Source organism: Mirounga leonina, unplaced genomic scaffold (assembly GCF_011800145.1).
Source record: "Mirounga leonina isolate KUSES-001 unplaced genomic scaffold, KU_Mleo_1.0 Mir_53, whole genome shotgun sequence".
NCBI classification, from domain to species: Eukaryota; Metazoa; Chordata; class Mammalia; order Carnivora; family Phocidae; genus Mirounga; species Mirounga leonina.
The window spans coordinates 97,243,583-97,265,910 of NW_023270807.1; the positions used below are offsets into that span (position 1 = coordinate 97,243,583).

Genomic DNA, 22,328 nt, shown 5'->3' on the forward strand with positions numbered 1-22,328 from the left:
ATTGGTCCCTTTTAATACATTTGTGATGAAAACTACTCATATTTGCTTCAATACTCTTGTGAAATCTGCTTGCGTCTTCCATTCCTGCATGTCTTGTGCATCAACGTATATGAGACGTGTCTGCCATGTTCATTCTCTTGGCTTCCACCTATGGAGACCCTAGGTCAATCCATCCCCACCCTAGCCATGCAAAAATAGTTTAGATTCTTAAGTTGCAAAGGCGTGGCAACTTCGTATCATTGCTCAGTGGGAGAATTCTCACATACACTGCACTGGCTTGAATTTGATACCCTTCACCTTCCTGCAGGGTGTGACAGCGCCTCATTCTCAACGGAAAATCCACATGCTCTAACAGAGACCACTTTAGCCCTTGTCTCAAAGCTCAGCCTCCTTCCCTTCAGGAAACACACCCTTGTCCATCAGAAGCCAGCTCTGCTTTTTGTGGATTTTCTTTTGTCTCCCCTTCGTTTTTTTTTCCAAGGCTACACAACAAAACCAGCTACTCCTACCACCATCCTTGTCATTTCTCTTTTCTCTCACCAACCCTCAATTTTCTGTTTGGAATTTGTTTCACCCAGCTCACAACTCTTAATTTCAATGATTTTTTTAAAAGAACTTAGCTCAGATCTTTTTAGGTAGCTAAATAGTACTAAGTATTTATACTGGTGACAGCTATGTTTGTTTTGAAAGAAAATAACATTCCTCTTGTTCCTAATTCTCAGACCTAACTTGAAGTTCTGAGAATTAGAGCTGAATTAATATCAGTGAAGTGTTAAACCTGTGACCTGGAAAATTAGAGTGGCATTTTGTCTTTCTTAAAGCTACAGTTCTGTAGAATTTTATAGCAACCTAAGAAATAAGATTATTGTTATTTTAAAAAATAGATAAATCTAGCATGGAAATAAAGGACTAGACTAAATGTAAGACATTTCTGAGGCTTTCTAGTGTACACCTAAACTGTGTGGTACAATTTATGTTTGTCTATACATTTTTTTCTCAGGTTTTATAGTATATAGCAATTATTTTCATATGAGTTTTAGCTTTCTACATTAAAAATTAATATGTAGTAATTATGTCAATATCATTGTGAGCTATGCAAAGGACAGAACATTATCTTTATGAAGTTTGCACAGTTGCTTCCTAAATAAGATTATCCACAGAGGAGTTTAGACTAGACTGTGAACTACTCCAAGAGATTTTTGTTATCTGTGACATATGTAGACACATCAAAATTCATAATCTATAAACAAGAAACCAATGCAAGTTTATAAATGATAGAGCATGTGACTAAGATTGTAAGATTTCTTTCTGAAAAAGGACACATATGGTCAATACCATCAATCACCCCTGTTGGCACATGGTGGACTGAAGTTGTGACCCCTGGCCGCAATAGGGGTACGACATTTATGTGTGTTAATGTAAACAGACTAATCACTTCAGAAAACAAAAGGACTAAAATGGGAAGAGTGATATTTGGTCATTCACAGTTTCATTTGACTTTATGCTATGGTGGCAGATCTGCTCTTTTGTATAGGATAAAAGATGTTTCTAGTCTCTCTGAAATTACCTAAGGATTTAATTAGGGATATCTGATGCCCATCTTGACCTGCCATGTATGAGACTGATTTAATACACAGTCTCGTAGGCATCTTAGGATAATAACTGAAACCAGAAAGATAAAAGACACTTCTGTTTTTTAAAGAACATGTTAGTATATTGAATATATAAAATATATAGCACCTAAATTTACATATTTTATATATGTGCATATGTTTTGTGTATATGACATGAATATTAATTTATATCTTTTTAAAATAAGGCTTATAGCATGTTTTAAAAATAAACATGAAATTTTATCTTTGGATCTCTTTAAGCTCTTTAACAAAACGAATCATCTGGCTGTTGGAATAGTATTTTCTTGTATTCTAATATATAACCACTATGACTCCTACATTTTTTATTGTGATATCACTGTTTATTAAAGATTCCTAGTCTTTATATACCTGTCTGTTTTCAAATGTTACTAACTATACTATTGTGCATTTGCCTTTTTAGCATTCATATAGCGGAGAGGAGAGACCTAGGGGAGTTCACTGTTTTCCATGCACTTACGGGATGGCTACCAGAAGTGATCTCTCTCCAGTAGGTTTTACCATTAAGTTCTTCATATATTTTTTTCTTTCTTCCCCAGTAATATTTCTTAAACTAAAACATTCTTAATCTTCAAGAAAATTTCAAGAAAGGACACATTTTACAAAATGTTTGTGAAAATACTATTTTATAGTATTCTATAAAATTCCTTGAGAATTTCAGGATAAATTCTGTTTCCTTAAAAAGACTGTGAATTTAATCTTTAAATATCTGGATGACAAATAGGAAAGCAATGTTAATTCTTCATTATGGTGAAATATTTGCATGTGTCCCTTTATACCTATACAGGTACTATACTTATTCAGTACAGAAACATAAAGGTGACTTTTAATTAACCACACATATTAGAAAATAATTAATAATAATGAAACACCTATTAGGCACTAGGCACTTTAATATATTATTTCTAATTAAAAACCATAGTCCTGAAAATATTATTTAATCATTCATATGGCCTTAAAGCTGGGTATATGTCATTACAAATGAGGAAACTGAAGCCCAGAGTGGTTTGGTTTTTACAAGAAGATCAAATCCATAGCACAGTTACCAATTTGGATCATGTCCAATCTTTGAATCATTTTGGGAATCTGCCATTCTCAAAGGGTCCAGGTTAGAGGAGATTGAATTCAGCCCCCAGTAACTTGGATTCTACCATCTGAAGCATCTTTTCAGCAGGATAAACTAGCTGTTGCTTGGTTCAAATAAACAGAAGCTTTTCAGTTTGATATAGCCCTACTTTTTATTCTTGCATTTGTTGCCCTTGCTTTTGGAGTCAAATCCAAAACAAACAAACAAACAAACAAACAAACAAACAACAGTATGAGACCAACATCAAAAAGCCTATATTTTCTGTAGGAGTTTTATGGTAAAGCCATATGAAACCATGCATTCAAGTCTTTAATCCATTATGAACTGATTTTTATGTATAGTGTATGATAACGGTCTGGTTTCATCCTTTTGCATGTGGCTGTCCAGTTCTTGCAACACCGTTTCTTGAGGAGGCTATCTTTTCCACATTGTGTATCCTTGACTCCACTGTCATAAGTTGATTGACTATATATGGGTGGGTTTATTTCTTAGTTCTCTATTGTGTTCCATCAATCGAAGTGTCTGTATGTCAATAGCATACTGTTTGATCATTATAGATTTGTGACATAGTTTGAAATCAAGAAGTGTGATGCCTCCAGCTTTGTTCTTTCTCACAATAGTTTTGGCTATAAGAGTTTTTTCGTGGCTCAATACAAATTTCATGATTGTTTTTCCTATTTCTGTGAAAAATGTCATTAGAATTTTGATAGGGATTGCGTTGAATCTGTAGATGACTTTGGGTAGTATGGACATTTTTACAATATTGATTCTTCCAGTCAATGAGCACAGAATGTCTTTCCATTTATTTGTGTCATCTTCAACTTCTTTTTATTAACGTCCTATAGTTTTCATTGTACAAGTCTTTCACCTCCTTGGTTAAATTTATTCCTAGGTATTTTATTCCTTTTGAGGCGATTGTAAATGGGATTGTTTGTGTTTCTGATGACTCATTTAGTGTATAGAATGCAACAGATTTTTGTATATTGATTTTGTATCCTGCAACCTGACTGAAGTCATTTATTGGCTTAATAGTTTCTGGTGGCATCTTTTGGGTTTTCTACATATATTATGTCTTCTGCAAATAGTGACAATTTTACTTCTTCCTATCTAATTTGGATGCCTTTTATTTCTCTTTCTTGCCTACTTGCTTTGGTTAAGACCTGTAATAATACTGAATGAAAATGGTGAGAGTTGGCATCCTTGTTTTGTTCCTGATCTTGAGGAAAATATTTTAGATTTTCACAGTTGATTATGATATTAGCTGTGCGCTTGTCATATTTGGCCATTATTATGTTGCGGTATTTTCTCTCAATAACCACTTTGTTGAGAGTTTTTATCATAAATGGATGTTGAAATTTGTCAAATATTTTTCTCCATCTATTGAGATGACCTTATGATTTTTATCATTCATTTTGTTAATGTGGTGTATCACATAGATTTGCAAATGTTGAATCATACTTACTTACATCCCCGGAATTAATCCCACTTGTTCATGGTATATTTCCTTTTAATATATGTTGAATTCTCTTCGCTAATATTTTGTTGAGGGTTTTTGCCTCTATGTTTATCAGAGATTTGGGTCAGTAATTTCCTTTACTTGTGGTGTCCTTGTCTGGTTTTGGTATCAAAGTAATGATGGCCTTATAAAATGAGTTAGAATGTGTTCCTTCTGTATTTTTCCAAAGAGTTTGAGAAGGATTGGTATTAATTATTCTTTAAATGTTTGGTAGAATTCACCAGTGAAGCCTGGAGTTTTGTTTGTTGGGATTGTTTTGATTGCTGATTCAATATCTTTGCTAGTAATTGGTCTGTTAAGATTTTCTATTTCTTTATGATTTGGAAATTAATGTTGATGTGTTTTATCTAAGCCCAGGATATATGGACAAAGTATGGGAGCTCTTGAAAGAAATATTGCCTGAATTTAAGCTGTCGGTTGAGTCCAGTTCTGAAAGCAAAATAGCTGTGTTAGATGCCAAATTAAAAGAACCAGGGAAAGAAGTGAAGGATGGCAAGGAAGTAAAGGATGGCAAAGAATTCAAACCTGATAGTTCAGTGACAGCACTAAAGATACCTGAGAAAAGTGACAAGGCTCCAAAGGGTAAGACATTTTATATTATAATGTCATTTGTATGTTCAATATGGATATTGCATATAAATGTTCTATAGTCGTTGCTGAATTTAATGATTATTTATTGTCATTATCATTTACTAAGTGTTGTGAAAATAATTAAGATCCCATCTTTCTAGGATTTTAGAACTAGTAATGTAGTTTACTAGATGTTAGTTATTATCCCATATTTTGCTGTCTTTTAAAACCAAGGGCAACTGTATATTTTGATGATACTGAAGTAGTATAGTATTAACATAGGAAGAGACATCAAGTGTCAATTTCCATTACACACACTTCCTTATATGTTATATGTAGAGTGGAATGGAGCAAAACTGCAAAGGGAAAGTTGTTCTAGTCTGTCTTTTTATTTCCCCACCAAGGAAATGCAAAATAGACACAGTATGGATTGTGATTTGCTGACCATTTATTGTAAGGTAGAAGTTCAAATTTCAAAGTAAAATAATTTCAAGCTATTTTACAGTGTAGGATCTTAAAGGGAGAAATATACTGAATAATTATTTTATATTTTCTAAAATATTTCATATAGCTATGCATATGAATAATAATGCTTCTATAGTAAAGTAAAATTAAGTATACTAGAATATACTCAGCTTTTTTATATACCTCAAGAGCTTTTATAATGATCTTTCAAATATTTGTTTTATAAAATCTTATATTTTGCCCAAATTGTTCCTTATCAAGATCTTATTTACCAGCATTTACCACGCAGAAATTATTACTATAAATGTTTCTCAAGAATTTACCAAGATCAAGTGTATGAGTGATATCTGCCTATCATAAGCCCTTCTTTAAATGACCTAATGTGAATTAGTTTATGAAAGAAAGCAGAACAAGAGGCTGATTAAATTTGTTTTACCTAGCATATCTCAAATTAATTTGAACTTAGAAGGCTTTTTTCATGTATCACAAATTAACATATGTTCATCCATCCATTCAGATACACTATTTGCTGAGTAGAATACCAATACATGTTCCAGGAATTAATGATCATCCGGTGAACAAAATCCAATGTGAAGCTTATCTCCTAGTGCTTATGATCTAGGGAGAGAGACTACTAACATTAATTTTAATTTTAAAAACCATAACCATATACTAAGACATGAGCCTTGGAAGAAAATACGGAAAACTATGGGAGTTCATATTTAGTCTAGGACATTAGGGAAGAATTCTCTAATTATGATGCAGTAGGAGGAATGAGGAAACTAGCCTCATTCTAAAATGAGAAATTAGCCTAAAATTATATATAATATATAAAATTATATATTAATATATATAATGTAAGTTATATTAAATGATCATCTCTATTTAGCAAAAAAATATATGTAGTCAATAATCATGTCTTTGGCAGTACATTGTCAATTTTCAAAGTTTTCTCTTACTTTATTTTGATGTTTCTAATTAGAGGTGAGTAGTGTTTTGGGAAATTTGCGGCTATTGTTTTACATTTAAATAACACTATTGTTTTGGCCTTCTTTTCAACATAATAACTGAATAAGTAATATAGTTTGAGGTTTTGTAGTTAAAAGATTTATCATATCTATTTTTTAACGTTAGAAAAAGCAGATGCAAAAGATGTTGGGAAGAAGAGGAGTAAAAATGGAGAAAAAGAAAAGGAAAAAGAAAAATTCAAATGGTCACTTCATGCTTCAAGACCATCATCAGATGTACAGTACTCTCTGCAGTCTCTGTCAGATTGTAAGCTTTCAGTATTCTAGAGTAATAGCTATTGTAGCTGCTTCCTAAAATGTTAGGAAACTTGGGAGTTTACAAAGTTGGAATATCACTTTGGAATACAAAGTGTATTGCCTGTTTAGCCATTATCTGAATAAACGTGCTCAAGTTTGCCTATAATTGTTAAACTCTCAAATCAGTATGCATATGGGGGCAGTCTTACATGTGAGACAGAAGCCAAGGTTGTCCAAGTTTTTATGGTACAACAGCCACAGAAGTGTTTGCATGGAGGAGGACATATACTAATTAAGTGTATATGCTATGTATTAGCACATAACAAATAATCTATTATATATTGTTGTATTGAGTATATTATAATACATAAAATACAACATATATTATATGATACATATTGTATAATATCCATAAATATTAATGTATAATTTTATAAACTATATAAATATAAAATATAATTACATATTAGTGTATACAAATATATATTAGTATATATCTTCCTCTGTATAAATAAATATATATATGTATATATGTATATAAACTATATATGTATGTATATGTGTGTGTGTGTGTATATATACATACATGCCTGAATTCAGGTCTCTGAACCATGAAAAATATACAAGCTTAATTTTTAAATGTAAAAATATGTTTTCATAAGTTTGGTATATTTTACATTTTAATCTATTGTAGAGAGATCCTGTATCTAGCATATTTTGTGGGTCTAAAAATATTTTTCTTTAATAAATATCTAATACAGTTCAATATTAGTGCTTGAATTTGTAAAGGAGTAAAACAAACTTTTTAATTAAAACATAAAGACAATACAGGAAAATAAATTATACCATTTTAGCCAGAATCTGTAAAGAACAAAAGCATACTGAATCAAATATAGTAATTTCAGGTCTGTTAAGAAACATATGAAAAAAATAAGTGATGCTCAGGAGCATTAAATATTAAATAATCCATATTGTACACCTGAAACTAATATAACACTGTATGCTAACGATCGTGGAAATAAATAAATAAATAAATAAATAGGAATTTCCTGGCCAAATATATATATATTATATACACACACATATAAAGCAATCCCAGCTAAGTTACTGACTTAGTTTTCCTTCTTCATGGAAGGATTAGTTTATGTTTTCTTTCTTCTTGAAATGACATAGAAAGTTCTGAAGTTCTTTAAATTCAAATTAAGGTTTTTATCTATGAAAACTAAAAAATTTCACTTTAAAATCATTCCTTTTGAATATAATCATTCGTAGACTCTTCTAGTGACATTGACTAGTAGCTATAGTTTTTCTGATAACTTTTTTTTATAGTGACATAAAATGATTTCTTAAGCAATTAAATGGTACTAAGATGAAGGTAAAACTAATGAGATGTTCTATAAAATAGATGCATATGTGATATTTAACATTTATTAAATACGTTTACAGTCATTTACCTATTTTTCACGTGCAAAGATATGCCCATTAAGGAATTTGAACAATCTGGAATGATCTACTGACAGACCGAGAATTTGGCGAGAATTTCCATGACACGATATATGTTTTTTTTACAGGTTCTTCAGCAATACAGTCCCCTCACATGGTTGTATATGCTACCTTTACACCCCTCTATTTATTTGAAAAGAAGATCTTTGCATTAGAAAAAATGGTAAGCACTCAAGGCCAGGAAGCCCAGTACCATTTATGGGTGTGTGTGTGTGTGTGTGTGTGTGTGTATGAGGGTGTGATAGTGAGTGAAAGAGAGGTGTGTGTGTGTGTGTGAATGGGTGAGAGAGAGAGGGAGGTAGGGAGGAGAGAGAGAGATATTTGTTGTCATTGAAGGTATACCAGAATTTAAAATTCTGGTCCTGGATTTCAGTCTACTTATCTTTAAAAAAATAGACACTTGAACACAGGGACCTGGAACATTCAAAATTATCTTAGATGATTGTAATAATTCCCTGTTTAAAAAAATGTAGACTCATGTATTATTATCATTTTGTTCCATTCTAAGCAAAAGAAAAGGCATATGAGTTATGTATTTCAGAAAGAATCATGTAAACATATCTAAATGATAATAAATTCCCTTTCCATAAACAGATCATGAATATTTTCTTAACATAAGATGATTTAAATGAACTGACATCCACAGTTGGTAAACTACTATTATAACCTCCTTGTAATCTTTAGATAATACACACAAAAAATGTTAATTGATTTTTTTCTTATAAGTCTAACAATTTAGAGAAAATTTAGAAAATGTACACAAAGGCATTGAAATGAAAATATTCATAGTATAAATACCTAGACATAGGCAATGCTAATATATTGGGATATACCCTTTGATTTTTTTCTTCTGTGCATATATTCTGTGTATATATGAATATACTTTTTTTTACACAGTGGAATTAAATGTTAAATTTTGGAAGCCAGCTTTTTCACTTGACACTATATCATTAATTTTTTTCCATGATGTTAAGTATTTGACCACATAAAATTTAGTAGTGGCATGGCATGTATGGGTTTCCTATCATTTTTAAATATATATGTATTTAAATAAATTTGTACCCCCTTTACCCATTTCTCCCACCCCCACCTTCTGCCTCTGACAACTCTACTGATCTGTTCTCTGTTTCTGTGAGCTTGTTTTGTTTTGTTTTAGATTCCACATATGAGAGAGCATATAGTATTTGTCTTTGTCTATCTGACTTATTTCATTCAGCATAATGCCCTTGAAGTCCATCCATGTTGTCACAAATGGAAAGATTGCATTCTTTTTATGGCCGAGTAATATTCCATCATTCTGTTTTCTTTTTGCTGCTCTAATAGGATGAGTTCTACTGCCTTGTCTCTGAGTTGACTGATCCTTTCTTCTCCTTTATCTAGTCTGTTGTTGAACTTTTCTAAGTGTATTTTTCAGTTTAGTTACTGTATTCTTCAGCCCTTTGACTACTCTTGGGTACTTTCTTATATTTCCAACTTTTTGTTGAAGTTCTCACTGTGTTCATCCATTTTTCTCCCCAGTTCAGTGAGCATTTTTATGACCACTACCCTGAACTTTTTATCAGACAACTTGCTTATCTTCCTTTTATTAAGTTTTTCTCTGAGTTTTTATTTTGTTCTCTTTCTCTTTTGGAACATATTCCTCTGTTCTTCATCTTGCTTAATTCTATTAGTTTCTATACAGTTGATGAAACAACCGTCTCTCCCAGTCTTGAAGGAGTGGCTCCATTTAGTAGATGAAGCTTGTCATTCAACCCTGCATCAGTTCTGGTTGTCTCTTAAACCTTTGTGCTTGCCTGGGCAGAAGCCATTGTATTTTTAATAGCTTACCATCAGTGAGGATGTGCTAAGACCTGTCAGTGTCCCTAAGGGAAGGATCTTAGCATTTAGATTCAAGCAGTTTGGAAGTCGGACCTATGAGCAGCAGCTTTTAGAAAGTATGCAAATATACACAGTCCTAGGACTCGCAAGTGGCCAGGTTCGCTGGTGGTGTCCCCTGGTTGGCAGCCACAAAAAGTTCGGGCTCCAAATGATCAAAAAGCCCTTTTCTGAGATGCTGGTGAGCTGCAACGAGGCAGAGGGAGAATGCCAAGATGTGTCCATAGCCTGCACTCCTTGAGAGCAAGCAGCTCCGTAGTTCACTAGGGGTGTGCCCAATCCAACGTCCCTGAAGCCTGCCTCAGGCTGAAGCTCCAGGACAAGCCAAGAGTCCTTCTTCACTGAAAGACTGGGGGTGTGGCTCCATTTGCTGTCTGCACAGTGCCCTGGGAGTGGCAGCTGGCCAAGGGCTGGCTCTCCAATTGCCACAGTCCCGTGGCATCCAGGAATGCAAGCCCCCCCTTGCTACCAGAGCCAGATAATCAAGAGGCTTCCTCTGAATGGAAGCTGCAAAAATTGGGGTGCCAGACATAAAACCCAGGGCACCCGCCATGTGTAAGTCACCCCTCCAGGAGACACGGGTGCTCTGGAGTGTGGTAGAGGGAAAGCACAAAGATAGTTCTTGCCCTCCGAGGTCTCTGGAAAGGGTCATTGTCAGTCCCATGATGTGTGTTTAATTAGAAATCTGCTCCTCAGGCTGCCCCTGAGAGGATTACTTAATAGGCCTCCTCCGCGGAAAGACTGAACTCCTGGGTCTGTTGCCTCTTGTTGTGCCCTGGGGGGTGGCAGCTGGTTAATGACTCTTTCTCCATTGGTTACAGTCTGGTGGGACACACAAGCGTAAGCTCCACTGGCTGGAGAGGTGTCCCCTGGCAGCAGTCGCAAAATCAGTCACAAAACCCATAGGACCAGGCAAGTTCCCCTGGCCTCCAGCGCCAGGCGGTCAAGAGGCATTCCCTGGGCGGCAGCTACAAAGATCAGGCATCAGAAGCGTATGAAAAGCTTCCTTCCAGGAGATACTGGTGTATTGGAGCAGGGCAAAGGGAGAGTGGGAAGCCGGCCCCCGCCCCGGGGTTCCTGCAGAATGTTCCAACAGGCACCTGCATGTGTGTGTGAAATAAGATGCTGGCCCCTCAGGATGAGGCTTTAATACAAGCAGGGGAGCCTCTTTCACTTTGGGTGCAATTGGCCAAACTCTGATTAGATATAAAAATCACTTTTCAGGGCGCCTGGGTGGCTCAGATGGTTAAGCGTCTGCCTTCGGCTCAGGTCATGATCTCAGGGTCCTGGGATCGAGTCCCGCATTGGGCTCCCTGCTCCGCGGGAAGCCTGCTTCTCCCTCTGCCTCTCTCTCTCTCTCATGAATAAATAAATAAAATCTTTAAAAAAAAAATCACTTTTCTCTTTCCCTTTGTAAAGGGTAAAATCCACCAGATTACTTGCTCTTCACTGTACTGAGACAAACACAATATTGCATTTGGAGCTTACCAAATTCTAACCCCTTGGGGGACTCCTAGACATCCAGCACTTTGGTTATAGAATTCCATATGCTCTGAAATCACTGCACTTAAAGTAGGAGAAGACTAGATGGTGTAGTAATATAAACATAAATGTTCAGTGGGTCAGTTAAAAACAGTTGGATATTAAAAATTCAATGAAAATTTGGTTGAAGTGTAAATAATCCAATTGGATGCTCATTGCACTTCACTATGCAGTATATTTGTCTTCTAGATGATTTGCCCAGGCAGCATGTTATCACTCCTTCTCTCTCCCTCCTCCTTTCTCCAGGCCCTCCTCCTCCCCTTCTTCCTCCTTTGTCCTTTTTGAATAGAAACCATTTCTTCATGTGAAAGTCTGCCATTTAACAGGGGTAATATTGTCAAGATTACAGAGCATAATGTTCCATTAAGAACATAGAGATAGTGGCAGTTTCTCTGATTTTAATTCAAAGTTAACTAACTTTAGTCATTGCCTAAATCCAAGTGTGCTTCCTTGGCCTCCCACCAATTTAAGTCTCTGATTAAGATTTGAGCTGGTCATCTATCTCAGCCCTCAGTTTTTAAAAAACTCCTTATGTGGCAGGTCTAGCCGTTCTCTTAAGTATTCCAGACATCTAACACCATGGACTGCAAAATGACCTAAGCTGTGCTTTGTGGAGTGCCATGGTCTCTTATGCGAAGTACTTAAACACTTTTTTAAAACTACCAAATATAAGAAGGGGATGAGTACATCACACACACACACACATACACACCACACAAAATAATCCATCTGCATGCTTAGCTGTCCTACTGAGAAATTAATATTTAAACACAAAATTAGTTTTCAATTTAAAGGACAAAAAAGATCACCTATGTTTGTTGTTAATTGAACACATGTCTATTGATTATCTATTATGTACTAACAATGATTTAGTCTTTGAGGACCTGGTAACAAGCAAGACTAACAAAAGTCCCTCCTTACAAAACTCAGTCTAATGAAGAAGACAGACAAGCCTACAATAGTAATAAAGTTAGAAAACTGGCATAACAGAGATCATACAGGGTGTCTGGCATATGGTAGAAATAGTGTTCAAATAATGTGTGTTGGATGAATGAGCAAATGAATGAATGAATGAGCAGAAAAATGAATATGGTGCACATAACAGCAACACATCTTTCTGTCTAATGGTTGACTAAGGAAGTCTTCCCAAAGGAAGAAGTGTTTAAGTGATGGCCTTAAGAAGTTAGCTTAGTAAATAGGAAAAAGTGTGCTCAAAGCAAAGGGATGTTTTTGTTGGAAAGTCTGGAGGTGAAGGAGAGCTCACTGGGTTCAGAGAAGCAATAGAAATTGAGCAGATAGCAAGGGGAGAAGACTCAGAGGCAGCGTGAGATGTGGGAGTGAGTCAGGACATGCAGTGTTATAAATCCTTCCTCTGGGGGTTGAAAATGGCTTAAGGGACCCAGAGGTTCAGGAATTAGCCCAATGTCTGTAATGGCAGTTAAATGAACCATTTCACCCATCTCCCCATCCACCTCCCATCTGGTAACCATCAGTTCTCTATAGTTAAGAGTCTGTTTCTTGGGTGAAATAGGTGATGGGGATTAAGGAGCACACTTGTTGTGATGAGCACTGGGTGAATTGTTGAATTACTATATTGTACACCTGAAACTAATATAAAATAATGAATGAACTTCAAGACTATAATGAACTGGCTATAGCCTCACGGTCTCCCTAACTTACCTGCTGATTCTTTTACGTTAGCTATTAGGCTAATCTAGTTCTCCTGGTCAAATCAGAATATAACGAGATACAATGTTTTAAAGATAAATCAACAGAGGGATGCCTAGGTGACTCAGTCAGTTAAGCGTCTGCCTTTGGCTCAGGTCATGGTCCCAGGGTCCTGGGATGGAGTCCCACGTCAGGCTCCTTGCTCAGTAGAGAGCCTGCTTCTCCCTCTTCCACTCCCCTTGCTTGTGCTCTTGCTCATTCTCTTGCACGTGTGCACTCTCTCTAGCAAATAAAAATAAATAAAATCTTTAAAAAAGAGATAAATCAACAGAAAAAGTTTGTATTCTAATGGAATTTTGTTAAATGCAGTATACTGCTAAAAATTATAGCCCCCAAAACATGAGACCAATATGTAAAATAAATTCAATACTTTACATTTCTTGAAAGAATTTGTCCAGACTCAAGAAAAAGAAAACTTGGAAAGGAACAAGATGGCATGAATTACCGCATTTTCTTGTTTTTGGATATTCTAAATAGTTTTAGTTTTATTTAAATAAGTAATCTGCAAGTTCTAAGAAGGCCACCCACTTACTCAAACTCCTACTTTTAGACTGTTTGAGGTGTGTCTGGTAGGCTCAGTTGGTAGAGCATGTGACTCTTGATCTCAGGGTTGTGAGTTCCAGCCCTACCTTGGCGGTAGAGTTTATTTAAAAAAAAAAAAAAAAAAAAAGAATGTTTGAAGTGGGATGGGCCAGAGGAGTCAAAGCGTCTTCTGGGCAAAGAAACTTCTAATCTAAGTCTATACATGAAATACTAAAAAATATTTCTTGAGTGCCTACTCAAGGTTTCACCTGAGTGAAAATTTACCATTCTAAATCTCTCTCTGCCCCTAACTCTAATCTAAGAAAATTTGAGGTCCTTTAACAAAGTTCCTCAACATCAAACTGTAACTATTATCCAAAGCATTACTTTACATCATTCAGAAGTATCTTAAAGTATGTTAGAAATAAAATGAAGTATAAGAAATCGGCTTACCTTAAATCCAGTTAGTACTTTTGTGGATTATTCAAACAATACAATAGGTGTTAATATTATACTTAATTATTTGACACAAAACCTCACATTTTCAAATGCTTTAAATAATTTGATTTTCTGATGCTAAAAAGAGTAAAGAATCTAAAAAGAGTAAAGAATCTACACATTTGGTTGCAGTTATAAAAAGGATTTGAGATATGTAGACCAAATTTGATGAATAATAAACTATCTGGAAGTGATTCAATTTATAAATACTACTTTGGGCATGGCTTCTATTTTGGAGATGAAGTATAAATTTTAGAGTGTACTGTTTTTGGTTAGTATCCTGAAGTATTGTCTTATTGAACAACATGAATAAATTCACCTATAAATTCCCTTTTTGAATGATGGGAAACTTTTAAACTTGGCAGGGTAAAAGTTATAGAAAAAGGTTTAGACTTTAGATCTATGAGAAAACATTTTTAAGCCATTATAAGGCATAATACCAGAGGTTTCCAAATTTTTTCTCAAGAAATTGCTAACATTCACAAAAAAGGATAAAGGGGATGTAACAATTTCCTCTGCTTTTTTTTTTTTTTTTTAAGTGGGTTCCACACCAAATGTGGAGCCCAACATGGGATGTGAACTCACAACCCTGAAAATCAAGACCTGAGCTGAGATCAAGAGTGGGATGCTTAACTGACTGAGCCACTCAGGCACCCCTCTTCTGCTTCCCCCCTTAAACATTGAATCACTTTCCTCTTTATTCTGCATATTTATCACACTTTTAAGTGGCTTTTCTGGACTCAATATTGCACTGATTAGCTCCTTCCAATTATTAATTAATTGTTACAATCATTAGTTAATCCCTAAATTCAGAAAGAGCTATTTTATCTCACAGATACCCCACCTGTTTTCTCCTCCCAGAGGTATAGACTGAGCTATAGCGAAACAGTTACGAGGGCAAGGACGTTCTGGCTGAGGCAATAATTTGGAATAGGCTAATAGGGGGGTTTCTGGTCCTAATTTAAATGACTGTTCTATAAATTTACATTTTCAAGCATTGCTACTTGCAGAGAAATCAATGATGCAAAATCACTAGGAAGAAAAATAGTTATTGGCAAAACTGACTTAAATGTACTTATTTTATTTTACTTTAAATGTTTCAACATTTAGACTGTGAATGCCAGAATTTGACTCCAGAATATATTACTTTAACTCTCACAGACTTTTTGATTTCTTGTGGCATATTTCAGCCATCAGTTAGTAACTGACGTTCTCCTTCAACATGATTCTGAATTGTTCCAAAGCAGCAGAGTAGCTTTAGGAGATCTGAACGGTCGCATAGGGGAAGCATCTTCCTGGAGAATTGCTTGATTTGGCAGGATTTCAGGCAGCCTCTGTCCTCTGGCTTTCTATGACTGGCTCCATTGTCTAGAGAGATCATGGGGATTTCCTGTGGGAGAGCCTCTGTTTGAGGGTGAGGGCATAAGCTAGAGACAAGGCAACCACTTATTATCACATTGACCTGATCTAAGCGCAGTGGATTTTTTTCTTTCATACTAGGTAGCAGTTGCTGGTGACTAAACAAACAAAAAAAGAAACAAACAAAAACTTCACGTATTAAGCACTTTATTAAAGTTTTAACTTATCATCATAATAATAGTTGATTGATTTTTGGACCAAAACCGATATGCTAAGATTTTTTTTTTTTTTTCCAATCTCAGAGGATTTTAAACTTCTAGAACTGAAAATTGGCTTCAGTTCTAGTCTCTTATTTTTTGTAAATAAGTAAATGGGGGCCTCAGAAAAATAAAAACGTGAAGAGAAATATAAATGGTAATAGTGCTTATGTTAGGAGGTGGAAATATGGGTTATTTTTCCTTTATTACCACTTTACTGTGGTAACAGTGTTTTTGTAATGACAAAAAGTGGTTTATTTAAATGCACAAGGCAATTGCACGTGTCCTTTTAAATGTGCCTTCCACCCTTTAGGCTAATTCTGCAGAGAAGCTGAGAGAATACGGTCTTTCCCACATCTGTAGCCATCCTGTGCTGGTAACTAGGACTAGGTCTTGCCCCCTCATAGCACCTCCGAAATCACCTCCTGTACCTCCCTGGAAACTCTTTCGTCAAAAAAAGGAAACTGTTATAACAGATGAAGCTCAAGGTATGGTTCCTGTTGTCTGAAAATCTTTCTAAGGAGCCTTTCTCTGCATGAAGGTCTAATAGTTTCATTTGTAATGAAAGATGTATATCAAAGCAAACCACCCATCATTACACCTAACACCTACATTCAATTTTATGCCTAAATTTTATGTCTTTAAAGGATTAATTCTCCACATTTCAGAAGCTGAGCAGTTTGGTTCGCATCTAAACTGACCAGCTATATCCAGGCCATTCTTTGGGTGAGGGTATTGTTGTCATTATTGTGATAGAAAATCATTTGCAGTGAATAATAGAAAAAAAAACGTAAAAAGCATATTTAAGCCACTGGTGTGAAATCACTCTAGAGTGCCGTGTAGAACATAACCTTTGAAGTAACTGATTTATATTTAGAATAGAAACTGACCTTTGTTTAGAATATAGGAACAGAACTTCTGGCCTGGACTGGCTCCTACGTGAATGTTGTCCTAAGCCACTATGAATGGCTGTTGGGTTAGAAATAAAGAGGTTCCTGCCGTTGGGGAGGCGGGGGACAGGGGACCGTGCCCGCCCGGCTCTTATTCTCAGTTCACTTCTAACGTCCTCACAATCAAGTCTCATCCTTGACTTCTTCAATGTTTTTTCTCTCCAAGTCTTCATTTTTTCATGAGCACCAAGTTTGAACGGCAACAGAAATGAGCAAAGGCATTCATTAAAAAAAATCAATTTTAACACAGAAGCATGAATCTGAGGAGATGGCATTAAAAAAAGAAGGAAAAAGTAATAATCTAAAAATTATGGCCGGCAGAAGAGCTCACAACTTTTGTTTAGTCAACATCTACTGTGTTTCTGTACCTAATTTAGAGCTTGCAGTTTCTCATAAAGGATGATAAAGAATTGGCGTGTTACGGATTATTTTTCTGTATATATGCCTGTGTGCATGGGGGTATATATATTTTTCTCATTCCAAAACACTTCAATTGTCTTTGTTCAAAAGAGCTTTTTTTTTTTTTAAACGTCTTTTGTGTTTCTTTCCTTGCTTTTGCATTTTCTCCCTTTGTCTCTGCTGACTGCTCATTGTTTTCTAACTGTATTGCTCCAGCAACAGTATATCACATTCTAGAGGTTTGTGCATTAGGGGCTGTGTTCACAGGTCTGTTACCCGAATGAACAATGAAGGCAAAGCCACGAAGAACATACCCATGCCAGTTTATTGATGGCCTCGCTGTGAAGCATAGAAGTACGCTTTAAGGCTTTGGTGCCATGGAGCAAGGCTTACACCCTCTCTTGCTGGTGTTGATGAGGCTCCTGCTACCAGTTCAAGCCGTTGTTGATCCCTCCTCACAGGGGACCAGCGGACCCTATCTTGGTTCCCATGTAATACCTAAGTCTGGGTGGTGCTCAGGCTCCTAAACCTACCATGGCCACGTAGATTGGAATGTTTACCTGCTCCCTGCGTTCTACTTCCAACCATCATTTACATGTTTTTTTTTTTTTTTTTTAATATTTTATTTATTTATTTGAGAGAGAGAGAGAGCATGAGGGGGGGAGGGTCAGAGGGAGAAGCAGGCTCCCCGCCGAGCAGGGAGCCCGATGCGGGACTCGATCCAGGGACTCCAGGATCATGACCTGAGCCGAAGGCAGTCACTCAACCAACTGAGCCACCCAGGCGCCCATTTACATGTTTTTAAAATATAAATTACAACTGCTAACCATGTAATTTTACTCACATTTGCTTTTTGCCTACATGATACAGCTGGATACAGCTGGGAGCAAAGATTTTCTAGCACAACATGTTATATCTTTGCCAGAAAAGAACAAAGATTAAAGAAAGAATCTGGTTTGGATGGAAGACGAAATGGTCAATTCTTTTTTTTTTTTTTTCTTAGGCCCATCTGCCTCTCTCTGTCCTGCTTGATTATTTCATTTCTTTATGTCCGTTGAGCTTCCGCAGTGGGCTGTCAGCGCCTGCAGATGTCTGCTATGGGGTACAGGAGCTTCCCAATTTTTATTCCTCCCTCCCACTCTTCTTCCCTCCCTCCCTTCTGTCCTCTTTCCTGTTCTCTGTCTCTTTGAACCAAAGATCAGCCTTCACATGATGCTTGAAAGACAATCTTTTGCTTTTAAATGCTATATTTTAGTTCAATGTGTAGAGCCACACTTAAAACAGTTGTTCATTCAGAACATTGAAGAATAGTTGAGTGAAGGGAAAAATACTGAACCTGCAGACCTTTTCTGACTCCACTACCGTTGCAGTGCAGTTCCAGTTAAGTGATGGCTCTAATGTAAGCGGGGGAAGAAAAATCTGAAACTGGTGGGATTCCATAGCTCGTATACCACCTTGAGGCTCACCCTGTAATTGTCTTTCTTCTGCCTATTGGTTTAATATTTAAGGCAGAAATTAACAGGAAAATTAACAGGGAGGGAAAGAGAGATCATTTTAGAGGTTACCATGGAACAAGCAGAGAAAAGTTATGTACCTGTATCAAAGCTTCACTATTTTTCTCCAATAGTTACCCTTTCCACAGATGGAAGAGCTTTTGTTAAAATAGTCACCTCTAATGTTTAATTGCAGTGCTCACCACGCTATGCCTGGGTTCTGTGCCATATCCACTGAGAATTTCTTCCTCGTAGATCAATTTCAGACTCTCTTAGGCGGATCCACAAGGCTTTTCTTTAGCCACTGTTTTCTCTTCTACCCATGACCTTTACTTTGTTACATTTTCTGTTCTACTACCATCTCCAGGTATTAGTCTGCATTTCCTCTTCATGTTTCAGCAATTGTTTTGCAGAAGTTAACTACAAGAACACAGTTTTAGTGAAAAACATTTAAAAAAGTAGCAGTGAGGGACGCCTGGGTGGTTCAGTCGGTTAAGCGTCTGCCTTCGGCTCCGGTCATGATCCCAGAGTCCTGGGATCAAGTTCCGCATTGGGCTCCTTGTTCAGTGGGGAGTTTGCTTTTCCCTCTCGCTCTGCCTGCAGCTAGCCCTGCTTGTGCATGCGTTCTCTCTCTCTCTGTCAAATAAATAAATAAAATCTTAAAAAAAAAAAAAAGTAGCAGTGAATGTCCAGTAAATAACAAGGAGACATTGCTAACTTTCTCCCTTGAGACTTGATTGCTTCACATTGTTAAGTCTGGAAAGCAACTGAGAAGTAGACTTTAAACATCTAATATTAGCAGGATCTATAAGGCCTTTCAATGTAAAACCTATCCTATTTCTGTCTTTTGAAATTTGCTGGTTAAATAGTTAATGTAATCAGGGCGCCTGGGTGGCTCAGTTGGTTAAGCGACTGCCTTCGGCTCAGGTCATGATCCTGGAGTCCCTGGATCGAGTCCCGCATCGGGCTCCCTGTTCGGCAGGGAGTCTGCTTCTCCCTCTCCCACTCCCCCTGCTTGTGTCCCCTCTCTCGCTGTGTCTTTCTCTATCAAATAAATAAATAAAATCTTTAAAAAAAAAAATAGTTAATGTAATCAGTACTACAATAGATGTTAAGTTATGCATTTAATCTTGAAAGATTAAAAAAAAGTACATGATACCACTTGTTTCTTCTAGAATTAATAATAAAGAAGCCCGAACAATTTCTTGAGATTTCAAGTCCATTTTTGAATTATAGGATGACTCCATTTACAATTCCAACAGAAACGTAAGTATGTAACATTCTTTCCCACAAATACATCTTGTTGACAACTGAAGTATTTTGTGAATTGTGTGGTTAGAAATATATGCTTTGGTGACAGATGCACTAAAGTTTGTATTGCTGCAGTGAATACAGGAAAACAATATTCTTAGATTCTTTTTCACAGTAATAAGTAGATAAGATAAATTCTGAATAGGTTAAAATAAAGCTTAACTATGCCTGGCTTTCCAGCTTTGGCTATTGTTTTAGAAGAGTAAAGTACTTTGTTTTACTTAAACATTAGCACTAACAAATGCTTTTGGTTATTATCTGATAATGAAATCATAAGAGCAGAGGATTGTCAGAGAAACCAGAGAGATGAAGTGTGTCAGTCTTAGGGGAAAAAAAACCCCTAAATAGAACAACAAAGACAATCAAGAAGTAAAAGGAGGAAGAGGAGGAGGAGAAATCCAAATATACTAATGTTTGAGTATGGCAAAAGGGATAGAAAGAAAGACTATCACCCTGGATCTAAAATTTCTTTTTCTTTTTTTTAAAGATTTTATTTATTTATTTGACAGAGAGAGGCACAGCGAGAGAGGGAACACAAGCAGGGGGAGTGGGAGAGGGAGAAGCAGGTTTCCCGCCGAGCAGGGAGCCCGATGCGGGGCTCGATCCCAGGACCCTGGGATCATGACCTGAGCCGAAGGCAGACGCCCAACGACTGAGCCACCCAGGCGCCCCTGGATCTAAAATTTCTAATGAGCTCAGAGGAGTGAACAGGTAGTCCACAAATAGCAATAATGAGAAGAATTAGTGATATGAGTGGAGGATATGATTATTACCACTAAAATTGTGGTAATTTGTTATGCAGTGATAAGTAACTAATACCTGGATATATATGTATGTGAAAGATTACCAAATATATAGTCTGAATTCGTGCAGCTAATTGTACTTCCATTATCCATCAATAACATTGTACATAAGAATAAATAATAATATGTAAAATGGTTTTAAAAAAATCATGTAAGGATTCTAGGAATTCAAGAATTCAAGGAATACAATAATAATTGAAAATAAGAATTCGGTGGATGTGTTTCATCAGAGATTAGATACAGCAAAAAGACAACTGGCTAAATGGAAAATAGATCAGAGATAATATCCAGACTGAAAGATGAAGACCAAACATAAATAAATAAATGAGGAAAAGTACAGTAAAAACAAATGGGGCAAGTTGAAAAAGACCAACATAATTGCAAGTGGGTCTCAGAAACAGAGGATAGAGAGATGGGGGAATAATCACAAATTAAAAATATAATGGCAAAATATCCCAAAAGTAAAAAAAAAAAAAAAAATCAAGTCAAGAATCAGTAAGTTCTGACATCAAGCAATGTAAACAAAAAGAAAATTGCAACTAGACACATCCGAGTAAAACTGAAGACAAATAGGCTACAGTGATATATAGGTGTAAAGTCAAAGTACTGCCTCACAAACCAACATGGATGAATGTCACACACAAAAATATTAGACCAGCCTGGGTGGCTCAGTCGTTAAGCATCTGCCTTCGGCCCGGGTCATGATCCCAGGGTCCTGGGATCAAGCCCTGCATCAGGTTCCCTGCTCAGATTGCTTCTCCCTCTCCCACTCCCCCTGCTTGTGTTCCTGCTCTCACTGTCTCTCTCTCTGTCAAATAAATAAATAAAATCTTAAAAAAAAAAAAAAATAGACCAAAGAAGTCTGGTAGAAAAAGTGCACGGGTTGCTTTTAATTATCCTACTAACAGACATTATGCAAAGAAAAATAAAAAGCAATCCATGGTATTGGAAGTCATGATGGTGGTTTCCTGTGGTGAGGAGGACTGGCCGTGCTTGGGAGACACTCGGCATGGCTCATGGGGCGCTGGCAATATTAGTATCCCTTAGTCTGCATAATGGTGACATGGCCATGCTGCCTTTGAGATTTTTCAGCAAGTTTTACATTTATGATCTGGTCCTTTGCTGAATGTCTTTTAAACTTAAGTAAAACTTCATGAAACGTTTGAATGTCACACAATGACCATTAGTGATGGGTTAGGCTTCTTTGGACGTAGTAAGATCCATGACAGGAATGTAAGCTGATGAAGAAGTGCAGTTGAACTTGAGATCAAAAGTCAGTTGATTGCGCTGTTTTACTTTTAGAGCCTCTTTACATCACAGCCAGTTAATTGACATTGTATGAACTCTATTTAAGTTGAAAATATTAGAGAGATTCTTTAAATCATTTACTGTCAAGGCTCCTGTCAGTTCTATGCACCAACAACTGACCACTGAGAAGTGGATTGGGAGGGACCCCTAGGCAGCACTCCTCTGGATAGTCCTTGGCAGTTAGTAATGTCAAGCCTCGAGGCACAGCTTTATCAACTGAAAAGA

General features: G+C 36.4%; 1 protein-coding gene across 1 annotated transcript in view; it reads left to right on the forward strand.

The window, feature by feature from the left end:
* ADGB (androglobin) overlaps nt 1–22,328 on the forward strand; it is a 148,922-nt gene that overhangs the window by 47,014 nt on the left and 79,580 nt on the right. The window contains 6 exon segments of the mRNA XM_034990949.1: nt 2,056–2,142; nt 4,608–4,837; nt 6,425–6,565; nt 8,127–8,221; nt 16,153–16,327; nt 19,857–19,947. Of these exon segments, the coding sequence (XP_034846840.1) occupies nt 2,056–2,142; nt 4,608–4,837; nt 6,425–6,565; nt 8,127–8,221; nt 16,153–16,327; nt 19,857–19,947 (819 nt within the window).